Here is a 21,200-nt window from a genome sequence, read left to right as displayed (position 1 = left end):
TGATCATGTCTTACTACCAAAGTGTGATTTGGCATTAAAAAGTTTAGACAACACTGCTCTACGACATCCGTAACACAAAGTTCATACAACAAGATGTTATTTCTTGTTTAAAATGACATACAGACCCCGCCTTCCTGCTCAAATGTTAGACATCGTAAATATCCAATTTTCAAGTGCAGTTCTTTTATTGCTCTGTGCTTATTAGGTTTTGTTTTTCAATATTTCACACAACAGAATGTAATGTCTTATGAAAGAAAAACATGTGATAATGTCAAGGAAGCATTATGTACTGTAGATTTATTTGTGCCTTTATCACAAAGCTTATAAGATTTGCTTTCTATTGATTTTTTTAAAATATAATCTGTGCCTTTTTTAAACAAATTGCTTTGTTGTCAAGGTCAGTAATAAATTTGGGACGAAGCTATAGAAATGCTATGCCTAAAGTTACAATATAGTTAGCTAGCATACATAGTGTAATATTTGCATAATATATTTTTCATCCATACCTGACAATGACAATACATTGTCAAAAAAAATAAAATAATGATGAGAAGGAAGGGAGGACATAATGAAAAGGGATATAAGTTATGACAAAGCTTTTTATTTTAATTTAATTTCGCTCCATTTATTCTTTTTTCTCTCTTTTATCTCTCATATAGAATCACATATATCCTTCAGTTAAGCCATAAAAAAGTGAATTATTTTAAATTAATGGAGACCCTATTAGATTTAGAGCACAATGATGAATCGGAGAATAAGTCTTCATTAGGAGGCTTTTTGGTAGTGTCCGATGATGGTAAGTAAAGATCTGCATACTTTATGGTATCTCATTTATTTATTTATTTTTTTTTGTTGAGGGAATTATGATATTATTCAGGGATGTCAGGAAGAGTTGTATCAATTAATATTGTTAATCATACGTCTAGAACATGTGTTCTTTAATTATTGAGTTATATGAAATCATTTATAATGTAAGTTGAAGTCGCTTGGTGGCGTAGTGGTTTCGTTCTTTGGAATTTAATCATTGCACATCGACCCAGCGATCAAGGGTTCAAGACTCGGCATGGGAAATTTTTTATATGTCCTTTTTTGAGTCAAATGCACTTAAAGCGCTGCTCAAAATCTTCCTTAGTTGGCTTGGCTGCAAGCAATAAAGTCAACAAAGGAGTGAGCATCCTCATAATCATCGTTCCGTGTGGATCAGATACACTCTTTTTATTCTAAATAAGTCTCAAAAAATAAATATTGTGTGCTCAGATGGGCCCTTTATTCAGCTAAGCATGCTCATAAACATACTGAATATGCAAATTTCAGTGGACTCACTTGAGCACATCCTTTAAAATTCTCATGAGAGCTACCATGTAATATACTTACTTATTTCTTTGACGAAGGCGCAAAATGGCCCATTACGGCATTTCGAGCAAATTTAGAGTTCGGCCAAAGCTGGATCTGTCTTTAGATATCTTCTGTTAGTTTCTATTCCAAGTAATTTTACATAATGTAATATGACAAACTTAATTGTATGTGCTACACTTGTGCATATTGTTGAGTCTATTCGAGACCATGAGATTAGAACCTTCTATAGAGAGATAAGAATCATGATTTGTGAGATTCGAACTCATAATCTCTGCTTCAAAATAAGTTAATAATTTAAGATTCGAACTCACTACTTAGCTTAAACCGTTAAGGCACCAGATTTGCATTATCATGCCTTACCACTCAGTCACAAAGCAACCTCAATCAAACTGACAGAATTGCGTATATAAAATTTGTATTAAGTGATATAAAGCATAATATCACATATTAAATTCTTCTATGGCACCCCTGAAACTTTCATACACATCCCATTTGCACCATATTTATCCATAATGGAAAGAAAACTTAACAAAATTTAATTAAGTTTGATAATGAACAGAGTATACACGCGCTGATAAAGTCCGAGTCAAACCAAAGACAATCCATAGCAAGACTATAACTTATGAATTTATTTTCTATCCCTTTTGTTATTCTCTGCCTTCTTTGATTCCCATTTATGATTCCACTAAGGCACTTCATTCTAATCAATTTTCCTTAATTCTGTTGATTTTTCCAACATTCTAACAAAATTAAGGACAATTTCTGTTTCTTCTCCCACTCCCTTTTGTTCCTTGAACTTGTTGGACATAATAATATGACAATACGAACCTTTTAGCATATTTTCTCGACATTCATTTCCATAAAACTTTCCATTTTTTTAGATTCGAGTGTTTAACATGACCTTATGTACATAAATTTCCCCTTGAATATTTTTTTTTTGTTATACCTCACTTCAGTTCCAAAATATTTTTTACTTAATGCTATAAAACTCGCCGTATATTGACTCAGTATGACAACATTACTCGACACAGGAAAATGTTTTATTTCCGAAACGTGAAAAAAGTTTTTTTGTTGTTGTTATGACTTTTTATGCATAAAAAAAGCAGGCAAAGAGGTATGAGTGGATCATGATGATGTTGGATGACGATGATGTTATTGACAAGGGAAAGCGCGATACTTGACAGTAAGTGCAAAGTAAATGCCAACACACCTTTAAGCACCTTTCGTTCCTGCGATGATAGCAAATCGTGTTTTGACGGTAGTAAAAAGCATTTTTATTGAATATAAGCATCTAGACACCAGGCATCAATCCATTGAGACCTTATATCGGTGTCATAACAGTAAATTCTCTTATGCCTTATCCTTCATCAAAATGAAAAAGTTTTTTTTTCTTTTATCGCAGTTCTTTGTACAAAACAGATGTGCTTGTTAGGTTAATCCTTGTTGATAGCTTGATAAATTTGCTTTTAAAGGGATATATGTATTATTCCTGGATAGGATGATTCGAGCTTTAAGTTATCGAATATATTTCAATTTAATATAGTAATAAGGAATTCTGCATTAGTTACGTAACGCAGAAATTCGACTTTTTGAAGTCACCTCCACCCATCCAAAACACAATATCCTTGCTTGAGGCGAATCAAAGTCTCAACGCACCTCCTTCTCCAAGAGGGTTGCTTAATAAGTGCAAGATCCATGAAATTATTTTGACATTTTTTGCTTTAATCCTTCTTCCTTAGGGATGTGTGTTGAATATTAACTCTTTTTCTTTAGTACAGTGTTGTTCAAACTGTTTTGCTTCAAGGCACGTCTTGGTAGCAAGTCTCGAACGAAACCATACACCAGAGTTGCAAAACATGTGCCTGTGACCGGCGAAAATCGTACAAATTCTTGATAATTTGTATGGTTTTGTAGGAAAAACCATATAAATTAACAAGAATTTGTACGGTTTTCGCCTGTCACAAGCACCTGTTTTGCAACTCTGCCATACACGGCATACGGTTCACATTGCATTTCCAAAAAATTTCGGTTTTGCGTCACATAGTTTGCCCAACTCTGATCTACAAGATGCAATACCACATCGGAATACACAATTCGGTTAATTTAAGTTATGGCTTGTTAGAGTATACCAGATCGGACATCGGGGTCAATGTAAAGTGTCGCGTTCCATAAAAAAAAATTACTCTTTAAACCCTTTTCTAAATTATCACATACGGTCGTTAACTTTATTAGTTCTATAAAATGTCAAATATCACCACAAACAACACTAAAAGCATCGTTATTGCATGTCATAAAGCTAAAGTTGCAAAAATTTTATTAAATTTTATGATAATTAAATTTTTGCAAGTTTTATTGCCAATCTGGTCAAGTTTAAAAGGATTCAGTTAAGAAAACCGGTTGCTTTTGGAAAAGTTTGGTATCCCGAGCAGCATATAGTACAGGGCAGGTTTGCTGGGGCACCGAGACATCGACGTATTAACAGACGTGAAATTGCCCTGACGAGACTAAGGTGTATATACAGTCGAGTCGGCTCAAGTCAACTATTCCATACAAAGTCCGAGACAATTTAGAGCTTAGCTGTGGCTGTGACTTTGCTGATTTAGACCCAATTTTGAGATTCGCCGCATTGTGCTGCTCGGGCATGAAATTTAAAAAACATTTCCTTCCATAACCAAGTTTTTCAAGAGCAATGCCTGCGGATAAAGCTTTGTCAAGCATTTAACAGCCTTTCTATTCAAATTACCGACGAAAGCTTCCATGAGTCTTAACATCTCCTTTACTCTGCTATATTGCCTACAGTTAAAAGTAATTAAAAACGAAATATCATCATCGGAAGTTCTTTAAACTCATTTAAAAGTCATTATTGAGGTTAAAAAATTTCGTCAACTCAACGCCCATCATCACTCATACCATCCTTGCCGCCTGCTCATCATCACTTCTTTAATAATCTTTCAGCATTAAAAGAATTTATTGAATGAAAAAAAAAATTATCGAGTCACGTTTGGAAATGCCAATTGACAACTTTTTCTTCTCTTTCCATTATGATTCCTCATTTCCGCAGAGCTCATGTTTGAAGTGCCACCTCATTTACTTGCTATATTATCAATACTATATGGTACGATCAGCATATTGGCGGTAATTGGAAATGTCCTCGTTATCTACATAGTAAAAGCTACAAGGCAAATGCACACAGTCACCAATTTCTTTATCGGTAAGTCCTAACCTCTAACCACTTGTTTTATATTATTTTATGGTTTTTCATCGTATAGTCATCGTAATGACATTCGTGGCAATTTAAAATGAATCAATCAACTTCGTTCCGTCTTCTTTCCTGCATTTTTTTTATTCCATCAATTTTCTTTCTAACAATTTTATATTGTTTTTGTTCTTAAGTAGGACGTTTTGAGGGGTTTCGACACCAGGTTTGAATCGAATATGACACCAAGCTAGTTAGTTCACGCGATAACTCGATTCAAACTTAATTTTAAGGGTTTGTAGCATTTCATATGCATTGGCCACCGTGCCTCCTGTATAGTTTTTGGGGTCATGAGATGCTTCGAGTGGGGCACAAAATGCTAAAACCAGGCGATTTTTTGGAAATTATAGCCGATTATTCCAAAACACGTGTCAAAAATTCGCAGTCTCGCTTCGTTCGTACTGAGCCGGATTTTTGATCAATTAACCGATTTGTACTATTGGGGTTACCACGAAAAGTCAAGGTCATAACTAGATTAGATGGTCGACTAATCATAAGAGGACAAAAAGATTCAAGTGCACCTATCCATCGTTTGATTCCATATTACTAAAAAGCAATTCTCTGGATCGATGGAGTTTTTAAAAAGTGCATTATAATTCTTTTCCTACTTGTTTATTCAAATTTTAAAAAACCGTTGAAATTTTTAGTCATATTATGTCATGATGATTAATTTATTTTGTTGCAAATAATTAAAAATGACATAATAATGGTTAAATATTCTATTTCTAACTATAAAATTGAAATAAAGACATTAAACGAGTATTTTATACGTTAAAAATTTCCAACGGTTTTTTAAAAATTAAATTTTTATGTGGCAGATTTACCCTGTTAAAGCGTTTTTGACGCTCCGTGACCAACATTTTTTTCCGGAGAATTGAATTTTCTCATTAATTAAAGAATTAAGCATTTATTTTTAGGCAAAATATGATAGAATGTGAAAAATTTCTATAATTTAATTTGGGTTTGGTCCTGTAATAAATTAGATTTTAATGGTAAATTTTTGATTCTCCGTAACAGAATTCCATTTTTGGTCACGGAGCAACGCACCGAAAGAAAGGTCATAAATATCTCAAGAAATAAGCAGTTTAAGGCTTAATAAGTTAATTTAGGTGATAGAAAATAGAAAAATCAATAAATAAGCTCGAAACACGACCAGATTTAGAGTAATAATGCATTTAAAAATCCATTTTAAAGTTGATTTTTGGTGATTTACCCTGTAGAGATTGCTCTGAACTTGCCTCTTTTATGCCGCTCGGAACCGGTTCTTACCTTTCACACCCCTTCATCACCAAGTTCCATGCTTTAACTGCCACAAGCTGTATCATCCTCCTGCTATTCCACCTAAATAATTGACGTCATAGCTAAATGACCCCCACATTCAAGCAGAAGAAGCTTGAATACATTTACATTTGTAATATCCTACATGCTGTCCATTCATAAGAATTATATAAATTTTATTCAGTAATAAATCAATTGCTCGAATAAATCTAACGGAGGATGGTAAAAATAAATGGAAATATTCAGCTTAACATGACAATCAATGTCCCTTTCATCCACTTTTCATAATTTTAAATGCTTGACAAAATTTTTTGCTTATTTTTTCAATTCCAATAAAATTTATCTATTTTACCCCTCTTACTTCTATTTACAGCAAACCTTGCTATGGCTGACGTGATAATTGGAATGTTTTCAATACCTTTTCAATTTCAAGCGGCCGTACTTCAACGATGGGATTTACCAAAATTTATGTGTCCATTTTGTCCCTTTGTTCAGACATTGTCTGTTAATGTGTCAATTTTTACGCTGACCGCCATTGCTATAGATCGTCATAAAGCCATACTAAATCCATTAAGGGCACGTTCATCGAAGCATGCATCGAAAATCATTATTGCGATAATTTGGATAGTGGCGTTCCTGCTTGCGGCACCAATAAGCTACGCATTACGTGTTGTCGATTTTAGTCACTACATAATCAGTAAGTAATTTTTTGGTGCTTATTCTAACCGCATATCCATTCATCAATATGGAAAGCATATTATGGTTTGTGCCGGACATACGTTTGTCTAAATATTTACGCTTTACGATCCGTTTCACTGAACGAGGAGGGGATAGAATGATTGCATGGAAATAATGTTAAAAAGCAAACATAGTCGTCGATAGCATGAGTAGTAAGCTCATGAAAGATAAGATCTATAAATAATGTCTTTCCGTTTTTTTTTTGTACAGTTCAAACTTGAATGTTAAACATGCTCGATGAAGCGAGAACTGCTTGTGGAATGAAGCTTACCACAGACGGGAATATTCTTATTGCTTTATCATCAATACATTACATGCATTGACACAATCATTCAGTCAAGACTATAGATAATAAACATTTTATGCTTCTTATTTTCATTTCTCTTCCGTTTTTTTATGAATAAGATGCCGCAGTTCTTGACATTGTGTTTTTTTGAGATATTTACTTGAATAATTTTACATTTCACTGCTGTATGATGATGTTGGCATATAAAAATGAATGTTTTACAATCCACTTTGCCTGATTGTTTTATATGGCCGATTATCGTTTATTTTTAGCAATATTATGAAAGTGAAGATTTTTTTCGCTTGTTTTTCTTATTCGGTCGAGATAAGAATGCTTAAATTTAATTGAATCTGTGGATTGTTTTTCATGCGTCTGCAGTGAAATATTTTGAATATTTTGGGTGGAAATGAGAATGTGAACAACTTTCACGTGGTTATGAAGGAACAATAACAACTATTGTGTTTTACATTAGGGAATGCTCATTTATGACGGTATGGAATAATGAACAATGGAATTCTCGGAATTAGACCAAGTCTGATTTACTTCCTTTACATTTTACAACATTCATGTCCATTCTTTGATATTCAATTCGTAGAAAAGTCTTAATACTTCATTTTTACTGATCAAATGTTGTTCAAAGCTGAAATATCTAAATTTTTGAAAGAGAGCATGTTTGGATAGCACTCTAATTACCAATATTTCTTAATATGTGTAGCTTAGGTTACAACAAAAGGCTTTCCATCTGATTCTATCATCTAATTTGTACAAATTGACTGTTTGCAAATTTAGCTGATATTCTTTCAATTTTGTTCAATATAGTTCAAAACTAGTAGCTTTTCCTTGTGAATTCCATCCAAGGACGATATAGCGAACTTGTGTTTTTGTCCCAGCACTAACAATTTCTCTTTAGATTAAAGTAAAGATGATGTTTATTGTTTGAAGTTAGAAAACAGACTAAAATATTCATATGAAGAGGTTTAGAACTATGAAAGGGGAAAATCAACCAATTGTATTTGCAAATATAATTTGAATATTAAACGACAGTTGACATATTCTCAACATTGTTTCGATAAAGTTGAGGTAATTCTAAAAATCAGAGCTTTAATTCGACTCGGATTTTATGAGAAAAAGTGGATTCAAGTCGACTCGACTAAATAAAAAATTGCAATTGACTTCAAGCTCTGCCAAAAATATCAATATAAAATTGTGCATTTATTTTAACCCAATTTCTAATGTCTCAAATTCACAGAATCCAAGACTCCACATAAAATTTTACATTTAGGTATTAACACTGATTTCATGAAAATTTAATATCAATAAAATCTGGGTAAAATCTCAAATATCAATTTATCTTAAGTTACATTTTCATTCAATGTACATTCAAAGGAACATGTTTATCCTTTCTCGGAACCAAAACTCCATTCTCTTTGTTCACCACAATCAGATTAGATTCTTTTGAAGCTCTTACCACAAAAAGAAAATTTTTGTTAAATCTATTTCATCAGAGATGAAAAATAAAATAAAATAACTATTAGATTTTATCGGCACAAAAAACCATTCCGAGTACAAAAGCTTTTAACAAATTCCAAAATGAAAATTGATCACTTACTTGAAATATTTTCAATATTTCTTATTGACAGAAGAGAACAACACCATCGAAGCAACCAACATAACAAAACCATTTTGTCAAAATGTCAATCTTACAGATATAGAAATGTTGGCATATAAATATATTCTCGTATTAGTACAATACATCATTCCAGTATGTGTCATAAGCTTCGTATATATTCAGGTAATTCTTTTAGTCCTTCTTAATACACAACATGTCATAAAATCTCTCTCTTATAATAATCTAATGAATATTTTATACACATATATACTTTCAAATATTTTTGTTGTTTCCTCCGGTTCCAAAAAAAAAATAAACAACATAAATAAACCATACACAAAAAATATTCGCAACAGATGGCTATAAAACTTTGGGGAAGTAAAACACCTGGGAATGCTGAGAATTCACGTGATCTCAATTTATTAAAGAATAAGAAGAAAGTTATCAAAATGCTGTTGATTGTCGTCATATTATTCTGCCTTGCATGGTTCCCACTTCAGCTATATAATGTACTGAATGTTACATGGCCATCCATCAACGAGTATCGTCACATAAATATCATCTTTTTATGCTGTGATTGGCTCGCTATGTCAAATTCATGCTACAATCCCTTCATTTATGGAATTTATAATGTAAGTAGAACTACTAAATTTACTTTATTTCCAGTCTCTGTGTTAGTCCATTATGCTACTTGCTAGAAAATAATGGAATGGAATAAATTAAGATACTTTGGTAATATTGTAGTGTACTTAAAAGGATTTAACTACATACTCTTTACCTCTCGTAGCACGTCAGACCACTTAAGTTAGAGAACTGCTAGATGTTCATTTACTAGATTATTAGCATTACTATCTGAAATTTGGTTAGAAAGACATTGTCAAAGTCATTTTGACTATCTATTAAGTAAATTGCCTCTTGAATATGGTTGTAGTTAGTAGAGTTGTTAATATTAGATTGATATCTAGTCATTGTCTGACTAGATGCCTTCCGTATCTAAGCATATCGAGCTATACTTACTTACCACTTCCTTGGCTGGGGCGTACGAGATCCCATTGCCACGCGTAGGGAATATCGAGCTTTAGCTCCTGAAAATTATCTAGATCAGTGGTAGACAAGCTGTTTGCTGCCAAAAATGTTTGAAAATATCAAAATCATGTGTCATGTGTGGTTTAGGTCGTGGTTTACAACCAAGATGTGCGACGAAATTCATAAGGTTGCTCATTACTGACCTAGTTCGTCAATTAATAGATAGGAATAGTAAATGCTCAATCCTTGTTGAACAAGTCGCAATTAGTCAATGGTTATTTGATTGACATTTGTAGAATTCGTCATTATCGACTAATTGCAATCAGTTCCACTTAAACTTGGTGGAATTCGATATTTGACAACTCTGCAGAGGAGTATAAAGCAATCATATAGCAAGTACTCACTCTCGAATACCAAAAGTATTTTAAATCAAAATATTTCCCAAACCATCACAAAAATGCGCTTCCATTCCAATCAATGCTGACATTTTTCATTCTAATTTGTGTTCTTTTTTCCCCTATTTTCTCATCAACACTTAACCTCACTCTGTGTGATTTATGCTGTCTCTTTTACAGGAAAAGTTCAAGCGTGAATTTTATCGTCGCTTCTCATTTTTCCATAAGTATGGAATTGGTAAGAGATTTCATCAATCAGCTAGCGGCATGGCTACAGGTGCAACCACATTAACAGATTATCATGACAAAACCTTATCAGTATGCAACATGAGAGGCTCAATCTCACAGCATACATCACATTTCATAAAGAAGCCATGCTGTGTACGTACGGAAAATTTACTACGTAACAATAATGGTATTGTCTTTAAAAATTCTTATGTCACAAATGATGATGAGGATAATTTTACCATAACATCAAATCCATTCAATGAGACAAATCATCGTGAATATAATTCAGAAGCAGAACTAGAAGATTTTGAGTTTACTAAAATTATTTAAGTATGTTGTTTGATCTGTGGTGTGTAAATAGACTATAAAAACAAATGGGAAAATGAAATTTTATAATTAATGTTCTTTTTATATATACGTTAAGAAGTAAAGGAGATATACGTTTACAAATATGTATAAATTTAATGCAAAGAAATGTTGAAGAAAGAAAACGTTGTGTAGTGTTAATTGGTGATGTAAAAAAGAAGAAAATATGTAATAATAAAAAAAAAAGAAAATGTTTATTTTAATGCAGAAATAAAACTTTTTTTTAATGAAAAACTTTACTGTTTGCATATTTTATCGCGGATGTAAACAACAAAAAAAACTTAAATCAACAACATAATAATGTAAAACAAACTTGGAAAAATTATACCGAACGATGACACTAGTGATATCATGCAACAGTTACTATGTAGGTAGCATTTTATTGAAAACAATGACAATTATAATTTCAGTTTGGTCGAAGGGTTGGTTGGATAGCTGAAGTGCAATATCTCATCAACCAGACATCGTAGAAGGCTAGGATTTGCTGCATTAGCTCCTTATCATCGAGTTACTGAGTTATTGATTGGTTTGGAAGCTTTAAACTATTGCTAAATGCGATAAATAATGATTTTTTCTAATTTACAAAAATCTTGAATGCTTTACTCAGCAAAATTTGAATTTTTCTTAACCGATAAAATTTAAAAATTTTGAACTTTACTTTTCAGAAAATTTCTGTATGAGGACTAAAACGCACTTAAATCCCTGAGAAACACAAAGACTTAAACCATTTTTTCTTGAAACTTAATACGATCTACCTTAGCTGTGAGTTTATAGAAACTGAGCTAATTTTAAACTTTCCTGAGAAATTTTTTCATAAAAAAACATCTGAATGATTTTTATCGTCGTTGTTTATTTTCGTTTCTTGGTCATTAATGTTAAAAAAATATGGATTATCTTGATTGAGACGTTTGATTGCTACTAAATTCGCTCTTGTTAATTCGTTTTTGCACGTAGCGTAATCCTAAATGCTGTAGATGTTTTTCTAAGCTACCCACGCGCGTATTATCTGTTATAAAAAATATATACAGACAAATTAATGCACCAGTTAATTAGAATTTGGATTGTAAACGTCATTCATAGAATGAGACGTAACGAGAATTCAAGCTAACTTGAACCAAAATACTTGAAAAGTGCTTCTTAATATTAAAGATTAAGAAAGTCGATACAATTTATATTGTCTAATCCAGATTGTAGCCTTGAACTTGTTATTGGAAATTGCAAGCTATTGAAAATTGAATTGGTATTGAAAAGACAAAAGCCAATAGAACTAGCTTCGATGACAGGCTATGAATCTCAATTGATTTGTAAAGTAGTTGAAATAAGTAAATTTGTTGATTAATAGTCTTAAAAGACGTTTCCACTGAAATTCTATTTCCACAAGACCCTAAAAGCGTTACGTAATAAGTGAACGACACCATACTTACTTACTTACATCGATGGCCGTACAGATCAATTCTGATCCATAGCCTCCCTAAGATGTCGCCTGAAGCTGGCTCTATCGCTGGCTTCCACTTGCCAATTTACAATGTGTTTTCTCAAATGTGAATGAGAACTATCCCTAATGAATCCATGACTCACTTAACAACAGTCGCATTTGATGGTATTCTTGTCAGTTACCTTTCCTTGAAATTTTACTTCATGTTGAACAAATAAAACAAAATTATGAATAACTTTAATTTGAAAACTTACAATAACTGAAGAAATTGAAGCATGAAAAGTTTCGTCAAGTGAAAATCTATAAAGTTTGTTGTTTATGAAAGGTATATAAATAACAAAGTATAAGCAGTCTGTATTTTAATCTCATAGACCACAACTAATGAGGGGCATAAACTATCTTTAGTATTAAAAACTTCTAGGAAGTGCTCTTTAAAGTACTGTCTATTAATTATAGAAAGCATCAAGCTATATCTTGTTTGAAATATTGTTTCCATGGATATTCTGACACTTCTCGTTATTTGTATGAGCACATCCAGTTTCCTGGAAATATTTATAATTCCTCATCTAAAGATCCACGTGTTATTTACTAGTGTATATAGTCTTGACAGCGGTTAACCGTTAACAGCATAACCGCGGTTTCTTATAAAAATGCGGTTAACGCAAAACAGCGGTTATTGTAAATTAACCGCTGTTAACAATACATCTGTAAAGTTTAAATAAGAAAATTTTGAAGGCTTTTATAAAAAAAAAATGATTTTTTTCTGAGATCTCTCTTCTTTTGTAAGAAAATGCGAGTTTTGGATGAAAATCTTAGGCTCTCTTTGATAAACTTAAAAAAATTGGGATTTTTTTTTTATAAAATCTCGCTATTGTCAACTATATTTCCTTCTTGAATGCCTTGAAAAATTCAGGAAAATTTCCCGCATTACTACGAAGAAGTGTTCTTATCTTTTTTTACAATTTTTGTACTAAATTAACAGCATTGCTTTCAGATATACCTCAAACTTTATGTTTATGAATTTTGAATAGAAGAAAATTATTTTGAAGTCTAAATTAAAAGTTATTCTTTTTCTTTGATTTCGTCATATTAATTTCTTTACTTTTGTAAGCTTAGGCAACCTAATTTAACTACGAGGCAAATAAAAAGTTATATCAATGAAAAGCTCATTAACATAGTAAAATTGATTATTAAAAATATCTTAATTGTTAACCGCGTTATGCTGTTTTGAGTTTTTTCGCATAACAGCGGTTCATCAGAAACCCTACTAGTGTATTAAATTAAGATCCATTCTGTAATTAAATTATTTCAAATTCATAGCCATTAACTTGTAAATTAATATAAGAATCAACAGGAATGGCGCAAGAAAAGAGCCATTCAAAAAGAAAATAATAAATTTGATACAAAAAGGAATAAAAAGACTTTTTTTTTTTGTTCTGTACTTGAAGTGTGTAAAGAAAAGGGTATAATTAATTACCATAATACAATCAATTCTTCTTGTGTCCAAAAAAAGGAAGAAATTTGATTATTCAATGAAGACAAAAAGGGTTTTTTGTTCTAATTTGACACCTTTTTTTTAACAATCTTTCATGCTTTTATTCAGCTTAACTTCAAAACAAAAAATTATTAAAAAATATGGCACGAGGAATTAAGGCTTACGTGATTGTTGCGTGTTTTAAATTCAGGTTATTATGCCTTTGTTCTAGTTCTAGTCCTTGTGATGTAAAATGTTCTATTTTCAGATTTTCAATTAAATTTTCTAAATTAAATTTATTATTATGGAAATGTTTAGTGACGCAAAACCGATATGGATGAATTGAATAATCATTATAAAGTCACATGAACTATCACATGTTTCTATTTCCATTTTCAGTCTTGTGGTGTCTAAACAGAGTACAATCTTGGGTATCAAGCTATTTACAGGTTAATTTGCAAGTGCTAAATCAAAGCTCCAGTGGCCGAGTGGTTAGTCATCAGGCCGGAAATCTAATTCATTCTTTTTAGAGTATGGTGGGTTCGATTCCAATCTGAAACCGATTTATCAATCAAATTATTAAACAAATCCTTTTATTTTTCGCGGCACTTTGGTGGTTACCTTCTACCGAAACCGCATACTGCATACGGTTCATGACAATTCCAGAATTTTTTTGCAAAGATTGCCCAACCCTGCTCTATATAATGATTGAGAGATCGATTTCTGTTGGGAATCGAACCCAGAAACTCACAAAAGGATGAAACAGATTTCCGGTCTGTTGCCCAACCACAATACAGCTTTATGTCCCAATATGACAAGGATTCGCACAACTCTCAACATTAAAACTTCTTAAAATATCCTCAAATCTCAATTCCATCCATCTCAACTCATCACAATTAAAGCATAAAATTGTCTTTAAAACAAATCTAAAAATAGCTTTATAAAAAGCTTGTGTAAACATTCAATGTGAGATCAGAAGCAATGACATATCTCTAATGCAAGCATATTTTATTCTAGAATAGAAGCTTTTAATACACTGTTATTTATTTATAAACAATACAAATGGCACGTGCATGAATCACTGTAAAACTCGTCAATTGAACGTGACGCCGTCTGTTATTGTTGCACGCAATCTACAAGCAAGAAATCACCTATGGTTTAGATACACAATCAAGGATTGCTAATAATTTATCTTTATCAATCAAGCATGGATTAAATATCGTCAATTCTCTCAGTCTACCAACTCGCTCACTCTCACGCTCGCTTCGTTTCGAATGTAATTGAAATAATTAATAAAGTAAAGAGTCTTTGATTTACAATTGAAATAGCTGGTCGCCTTTTATTTTCGGCATATAATTAAGTCTAAAGCTTATATTTTCAGCCTTATTTACAGCTAACACATAACTGGCGCAGTTTTCAGAGTAGTGTCTTTTACCGGTTAAGTTAAACTACCGTGGTTTAGTTAATATAAATCATTCGCGTAAAAGTCTCAAAGAACCTAATAAAGCTCATATTTATTAGTTAGAAATTAAGTTAGTGAAATAGTGAAAACATAATTATTTGCAAAAAAAAATCCAAAGTGAAATAAAAAAAAAATCCAAAGTGATATAAAAAAATCCAAAGTGAGATATAAAAAAAAATCCAAAGTGATATAAAAATAAAAAAATCAGCAAAAAATTACGCTGTAAAGAAAATATTAAAGCAAAAAATATATATAATTTAAACAGAAATTATTGAAATTTCTAAGCAAAAATAAAGAAAAACATTTCTTTTTCATCAATACTAAGTTTCATTCGACAAGATAGTCGCACCCAAAAATAAGCAACAAATCCCTAACAGAAGAATAGATTAGAGCGCAGCACCCAAATTGCTGGGTAAGTATAGCCTTTTATTTATTTTACGCGTGTGTTATTCTGTGCATTCGCGATCTCATATAAAAAATAATACAAGTGTTCTAAATCTCAATTCTCAAAATTAATCCATACGCTGAAAGATTTTCACCCCGCCGTCCCATTCGTCGCCCTAATATTCAAAATATGGCCCATGTTGATAATCAGATCGACCCCCTAGTGGTCCCAAATGAAGATGCTTTAGTCGCAGCGGCGATTAATAATACCAAAATCCCTGATCCAATCAAGCAAATCGAGAAGTATGCAGGTGATAAAACATCCTTGTTTACTTGGATCAGCACGGTGGAATCCGTCATGGAAACCTACCAACAGATTGCCCATCTTCCAATTTACCGTCTTTGGGGACAGGTCATTCGAAATAAAATTATAGGTGACGCCGATAAAGCTCTTGTTACACACAATGCTGTAGATTGGCCCGCGATTAAACGAGTTTTAATCGAAAATTTCGGTGATAAGCGCGATATCGCCACGATTACTCAAAAATCCCCTACCTTTCACAAGCAAACAAATCTCTGGATGAATATTATCAAGAGACAAGTGAGCTAGTTGCACAGATCTCCCAAAAATTGAGTCTTGACCCAGATAACGATGGTCACGTACCGGCAATCATGCGAGTTATGACTCCACTTGTCGTTACGGGTTTCGTCGACGGCTTGAGAGGAAATTTACCCGAATTAGTGCGTACACAAAAGCCCACTGACATGCTTGAAGCATATAGAGCCGCACTTGCTCAAAGCGAGGCACAAGACCGTCAAAAAGAAAGAGCCCGCATGAGTAGAAATTTTCAGATAGGAAATCACCAAAATTTCCCCAAAATCCAAAGAAATAATAATCAAAAGTCCCAACCACTTCAAAACCGCTCATTCCAAAATCCACAACAAAATTTTCAACGAGTCCCACAACAAAATTTTCAACAAAATCAACCCCAAAATTTTTCGTGGCAAAACAGAAATCCCAATCCAATTAATCAGAGACCAAACCCTGGAAATAATGCCGGAAACGCCATGAATCCTCGCAATCAGAACATTGATGAGGATATTTCAATGCGCTCTCGTAGGTCTATGCAGCCGATGAGTGGCATTTCATACCGTTCCCACATGAATAATGCCGAATGCGCTTATGAAGAAGATTTCCAGCCCGATTACGAGGCTGAAGAAGACGACACGGTTATCGATGACCTAAATTTTCAGTTGGGTCTGGAAGAAGATCAAGGGACCTAAATTGTGTTCCTTACATCACCCTTAATTCCACCTCTGGCGTACTTTTTGCGCTAATCGATACCGGCAGCAACAAAAATTACATTAATCCCAAACATGTCCGTCAAGCACATCAGTTACCAAGAAAATTCAAAATTGCCTCTATGCTTGGAATCGTGCATATCGACAAATTTGCTAGATTTAATCCGTTTCCCAAATTAAAATCATCAAAGATTTTCCCATTTTTCATACATAACTTCAGTGACTTTTTCGATATCCTCATAGGATATGAAACTCTTCAGATTTTGCACGCAAAAATCCTCACAGTTCCCAACATGTTAATACTTGGAGATTTTTCCATTCAGATGAAAAGAAAAATTCCTATGTACAACAATGAAATTTGTGAATGCAAAAGTAACACAAATCAGCAACATCGCTATTTTTCCACACAAAGTCCAATCGGTCATGAAAATGCAAAAGTCACTATATCCAGCGACACAAGCTTGCAAAATCAAAACTTCTCAGGTGTCCTAAATAAAAATGCACATGCACGTCAGCACAAGAGTTTCAACAACGTTCCACGTATTCAAAATAAAAACGCTTCACAAGCATTTCCTGTTATTCATATTTCTACTGAAAATAACGTTGACACAAATTCAAACTCGAAACTTAACAAAAATACTTCAATAGCAAATAATTTCCAAAACAATTCCACTGAAATAAATTCGCTGACTCCACAAGCAATTTCCGTTCAACCCAAGAAATGTGATATTTTATCGCAAATTAATTATGAAAACTTAAATGCTGAAGAAATAAAAAGTTTACGGACAGTAATCCTAAACCATAAAAATTGTTTTTACAATGACGATGACGTTCTTACCTTTACGAGTGCCTTGAAGCATTCTATCCGCACCATTGACGACGTCCCTGTCTACACAAAATCTTTCAGATGCCCTGAGGTGCATAAGAAAGAATTGAAAAAACAGGTGGATGATCTTCTACGTAGAAACATTATCCAACCATCAAATTCTCCATATCAATCCCCAGTTTTCCTAGTTCCAAAAAGTCTGATTCCCCTGATAATCCTAAATGGAGAATGGTCGTCGATTTCCGACGCCTGAATCAGAAAACAGTCGATGACAAATATCCGATCCCAAATATCACGGATATTTTAGACAAGTTAGGCCGCTCAAACTATTTCTCGACTTTAGATCTTTTCTCTGGTTTCCACCAAATAGAAATTATTGAAAGCGATCGAGAAAAAACCGCATTTACCGTAGAAAATGGTCATTTCGAATTTTTACGAATGCCTTTTGGCTTAAAAAACGCTCCATCTTCATTTTGCCGCATCATGGACTTGGTCCTTAAAGATTTAATTGGCAAAAATTGTCTCGTTTATATGGATGACGTAATCGTTTTTTCAACCTCTCTCCAAGAACATATGGTAATTCTTGAGAAAATTCTTAAAAGATTCTCCGACTATAACTTAAAAGTCAGATTAGACAAATGTAAATTCCTGTGTAAGGAAGCAAAATTCTTAGGACATCTCGTGACTAGCGAGGGTGTCAAACCGAATCCCGACAAGATTAGTGCCGTAAAAAATTGGCCAATCCCTAAAACTGAGTCAGAAATTAGACAATTTCTGGGAACCGTTAGTTTTTACCGACGTTTCATCCCAAATTTTGCAAAATTGCTAAACCCCTTACAAACTCCCTTCGTAAAGGTGCCCAAATCATCTTATCTGAAGACTATATAAAAGCCTTCGAAAAACTTCGAGACTGTTTGACAGACTCGACAATTTTGGTGTACCCAGATTTTTCAAAGCCTTTCGTGCTGACTTGTGATGCCAGCAATTCAGCAATTGGCGCTTTCATTTCACAGGGTCCACCTAATCAGGAGAGACCCGTGGCTTTCGCAAGCCGTACCCTCAACAAGTCTGAGGAAAATTACAGTACAATTGAGAAGGAATTGCTCGCCATCGTCTGGGCTTGCAAATATTTTCGTCCATATTTATATGGCAATAAATTTGTTCTCTATACAGATCATAAACCTCTTACTTACGTATTTAACGTAAAGGACGCGAGTTCTCGCCTTGTTAGATGGTGGTTAAAACTCGAAGAATTTCAGTACGAAATTCGTTACAAAGAGGGCCGAGAAAATGTAGTCGCTGACGCTCTCTCAAGACTTAGAAATACTGGTGACATATCACAAAACTTTTCCATGTTAAATCATGCAGATGACGACATAATGACGATTCACTCCGGTGATGAAGACGACTCTCATTTTATACCCATGACTGAAGCACCAGTAAACCAATTTTCAAACCAAATCATTATAGAAAAATCCGACTCAGACTCTGACACCTCCGAAGAAATTTCTCCAAAAATTTTCAGACATACTTTTCGCAGAAAATTTTTTCAATCAAAATTTTTAAAGAAATTTTGGAAAAATCTCTTCACTACAGGCATAGTATTTCACTGTGTAAGACTTGCAATACACAAAAGTATGACTGGAAACCTTATAATATCCAAACCTCAAGTACCCCCGATCCGAAATATCCCTTACACATCCTTCATATCGATATTTTTATCTCGAAGTCCGATAACTTTCTTTCGGCTGTTGATAAGTTTTCCAAATTTGGTATACTTATCCACATACAATCGCGTACAATCGCTGACGTAAAGAACGCTTTAGTCAAGCTCTTTACTAGATACGGTGTTCCTTCCGAAATCGTCTCTGATAACGAGCCGGCTCTTAAGTCAGCAGAAATTCGAGGATTTTTAGAGGAACTTGGCATAAAAACCCATTACACTCCCTCAAATTTCAGTAAAGCCAATGGAATCGTCGAAAGATTTCACTCGACAATCAGTGAAATTTTTAGATGCATTAGAGATAAATATAAAGATCTCACACAAAAAGAGATATTCTATATCTCTACGGCTATGTATAATGACACCATACATAGTGTCACTAAAACGACCCCAAAAAAATTTTTCTGGCTATAACAGACGGACGAGACCAAAATATTGAAAACATTCTTCTTGCTAAAAATAAATTTTATGACGACATAATTCTAAAATTACAAGAAAGCAAGAAGAATGCAATAAACAGAGGTGACTGTCCACCTAAATTATCGGAAAATGAAGTTGTTTTTGAGAAGGTTCCTGGTATTAAGAAACCGATAACCAAAACACCTTCATTGATCAAAAAGACAGAAAAATCCATAAAACTAATATTAAAAGAATCTTAAAGTAATTTTTTATATCCAAATTGTTTTTTTCTATCTTTCCTTTTTCTTTTACTTTAAAAGTAGTAATTAAGTTAAATAATTCAAAAATGACACTTTGTCATCATTTCATAAGCATTATAAAAAAAAAAAAAAGAATTATAAGTTAATGTTTACATTCTGTCACAATTTTAATATTTTTAAATTTTTCTTGATTTTGTTTCTTTTCTTATTATATCAACACAAAATAAGCAAATTTCAATTGTACTATTTTATAAATTGATAAAGAAAATATTTACGTATCATATGAAGTAAACACTTCCTCAAAATTTTAACATATAAAGCGAGTAAGAGAACAAAACGAACACAGTCTTCACTCCACAGTAGATGAAACCACCAGAACTTGAGCTTCGAACACATCATTTTCAAAAATTCTATAAGATGAATCTGGGATTGAATAATAAAGGTGACACCGCTACAACGGAAAATATGTCATCCCAACTTACAAATAATAACTATATAAACAGAGAAATTCTCCCGGTCTCTTCAAACGAGATTTTGATAGCATTAATCATATTGATCGTATTAAGAATTCTAGACTTACTGCTAAAAGGCTTTAATGCCTACAAGAAGAAACTGAAAAAAGTCGTATATGAGAAGGCAATAGCATCAACCAACCCATAAAGATGTAAACCATGGGGACATGGTTCAAACTAGGAGGGGAGGGATTAAATATCGTCAATTCTCTCAGTCTACCAACTCGCTCACTCTCACGCTCGCTTCGTTTCGAATGTAATTGAAATAATTAATAAAGTAAAGAGTCTTTGATTTACAATTGAAATAGCTGGTCGCCTTTTATTTTCGGCATATAATTAAGTCTAAAGCTTATATTTTCAGCCTTATTTACAGCTAACACATAACTCATGTGCATACTGATAAGGATATTTTGTTAAAAAATAATAAATTAAAACTTTGGGAGACATTTAAGCTTCATTTAGTTCCGAAATTTCAAGTAAACAAAATTCACAAATGGATCTGCCATTGCTTGTAATTATAATTGTCATAGCTTTTTTGTTTATGATTTTCTTGATATGCGGAATCACTTCCACTGTCATTTTAATATTTTTTAAGAAGACAAAAGACTCATACAGGAATTATCGAAGTAAGGAACAAATTGAGCATTTAAAAATATTCAAACTATATTTTTCCATAATTTACAGCATCAGCACCTTATGTGATTACTGGAACAGTTCAGCCGAACACAAGTTTAGATCAATCAGCTAATCCAACCTTTAATAGCCCTACTGTCATTATTGATATGACCGATCAACATCAAAGTGATTATCAAATGGCTATGGCTCATCATCAAATGCACCATAATAATGCGTTCATGGATCATACGAACCATCATCAAATGCACA

General features: G+C 33.1%; 1 protein-coding gene across 1 annotated transcript in view; it reads left to right on the top strand.

Moving 5' to 3' along the window:
- Window positions 1-10,693, top strand: part of LOC139097673 (RYamide receptor-like) — a 42,387-nt gene extending 31,694 nt beyond the window's left edge. The window contains exons 2-7 of the mRNA XM_070649582.1: window positions 660-796; window positions 4,418-4,567; window positions 6,264-6,587; window positions 8,555-8,706; window positions 8,880-9,155; window positions 10,125-10,693. Of these exons, the coding sequence (XP_070505683.1) occupies window positions 712-796; window positions 4,418-4,567; window positions 6,264-6,587; window positions 8,555-8,706; window positions 8,880-9,155; window positions 10,125-10,502 (1,365 nt within the window). The 5' untranslated portion in view covers window positions 660-711 and the 3' untranslated portion in view covers window positions 10,503-10,693. The remainder of the gene's footprint in view (window positions 1-659; window positions 797-4,417; window positions 4,568-6,263; window positions 6,588-8,554; window positions 8,707-8,879; window positions 9,156-10,124) is intronic.
- The last annotated feature ends 10,507 nt before the right edge of the window (window positions 10,694-21,200 follow it).

Source organism: Chironomus tepperi, unplaced genomic scaffold (assembly GCF_022539635.2).
Source record: "Chironomus tepperi strain 1889 unplaced genomic scaffold, CSIRO-AGI_Ctep_v1 contig_427, whole genome shotgun sequence".
Lineage (NCBI taxonomy): Eukaryota > Metazoa > Arthropoda > Insecta > Diptera > Chironomidae > Chironomus > Chironomus tepperi.
This window is presented reverse-complemented; position numbering and strand designations above follow the sequence as displayed.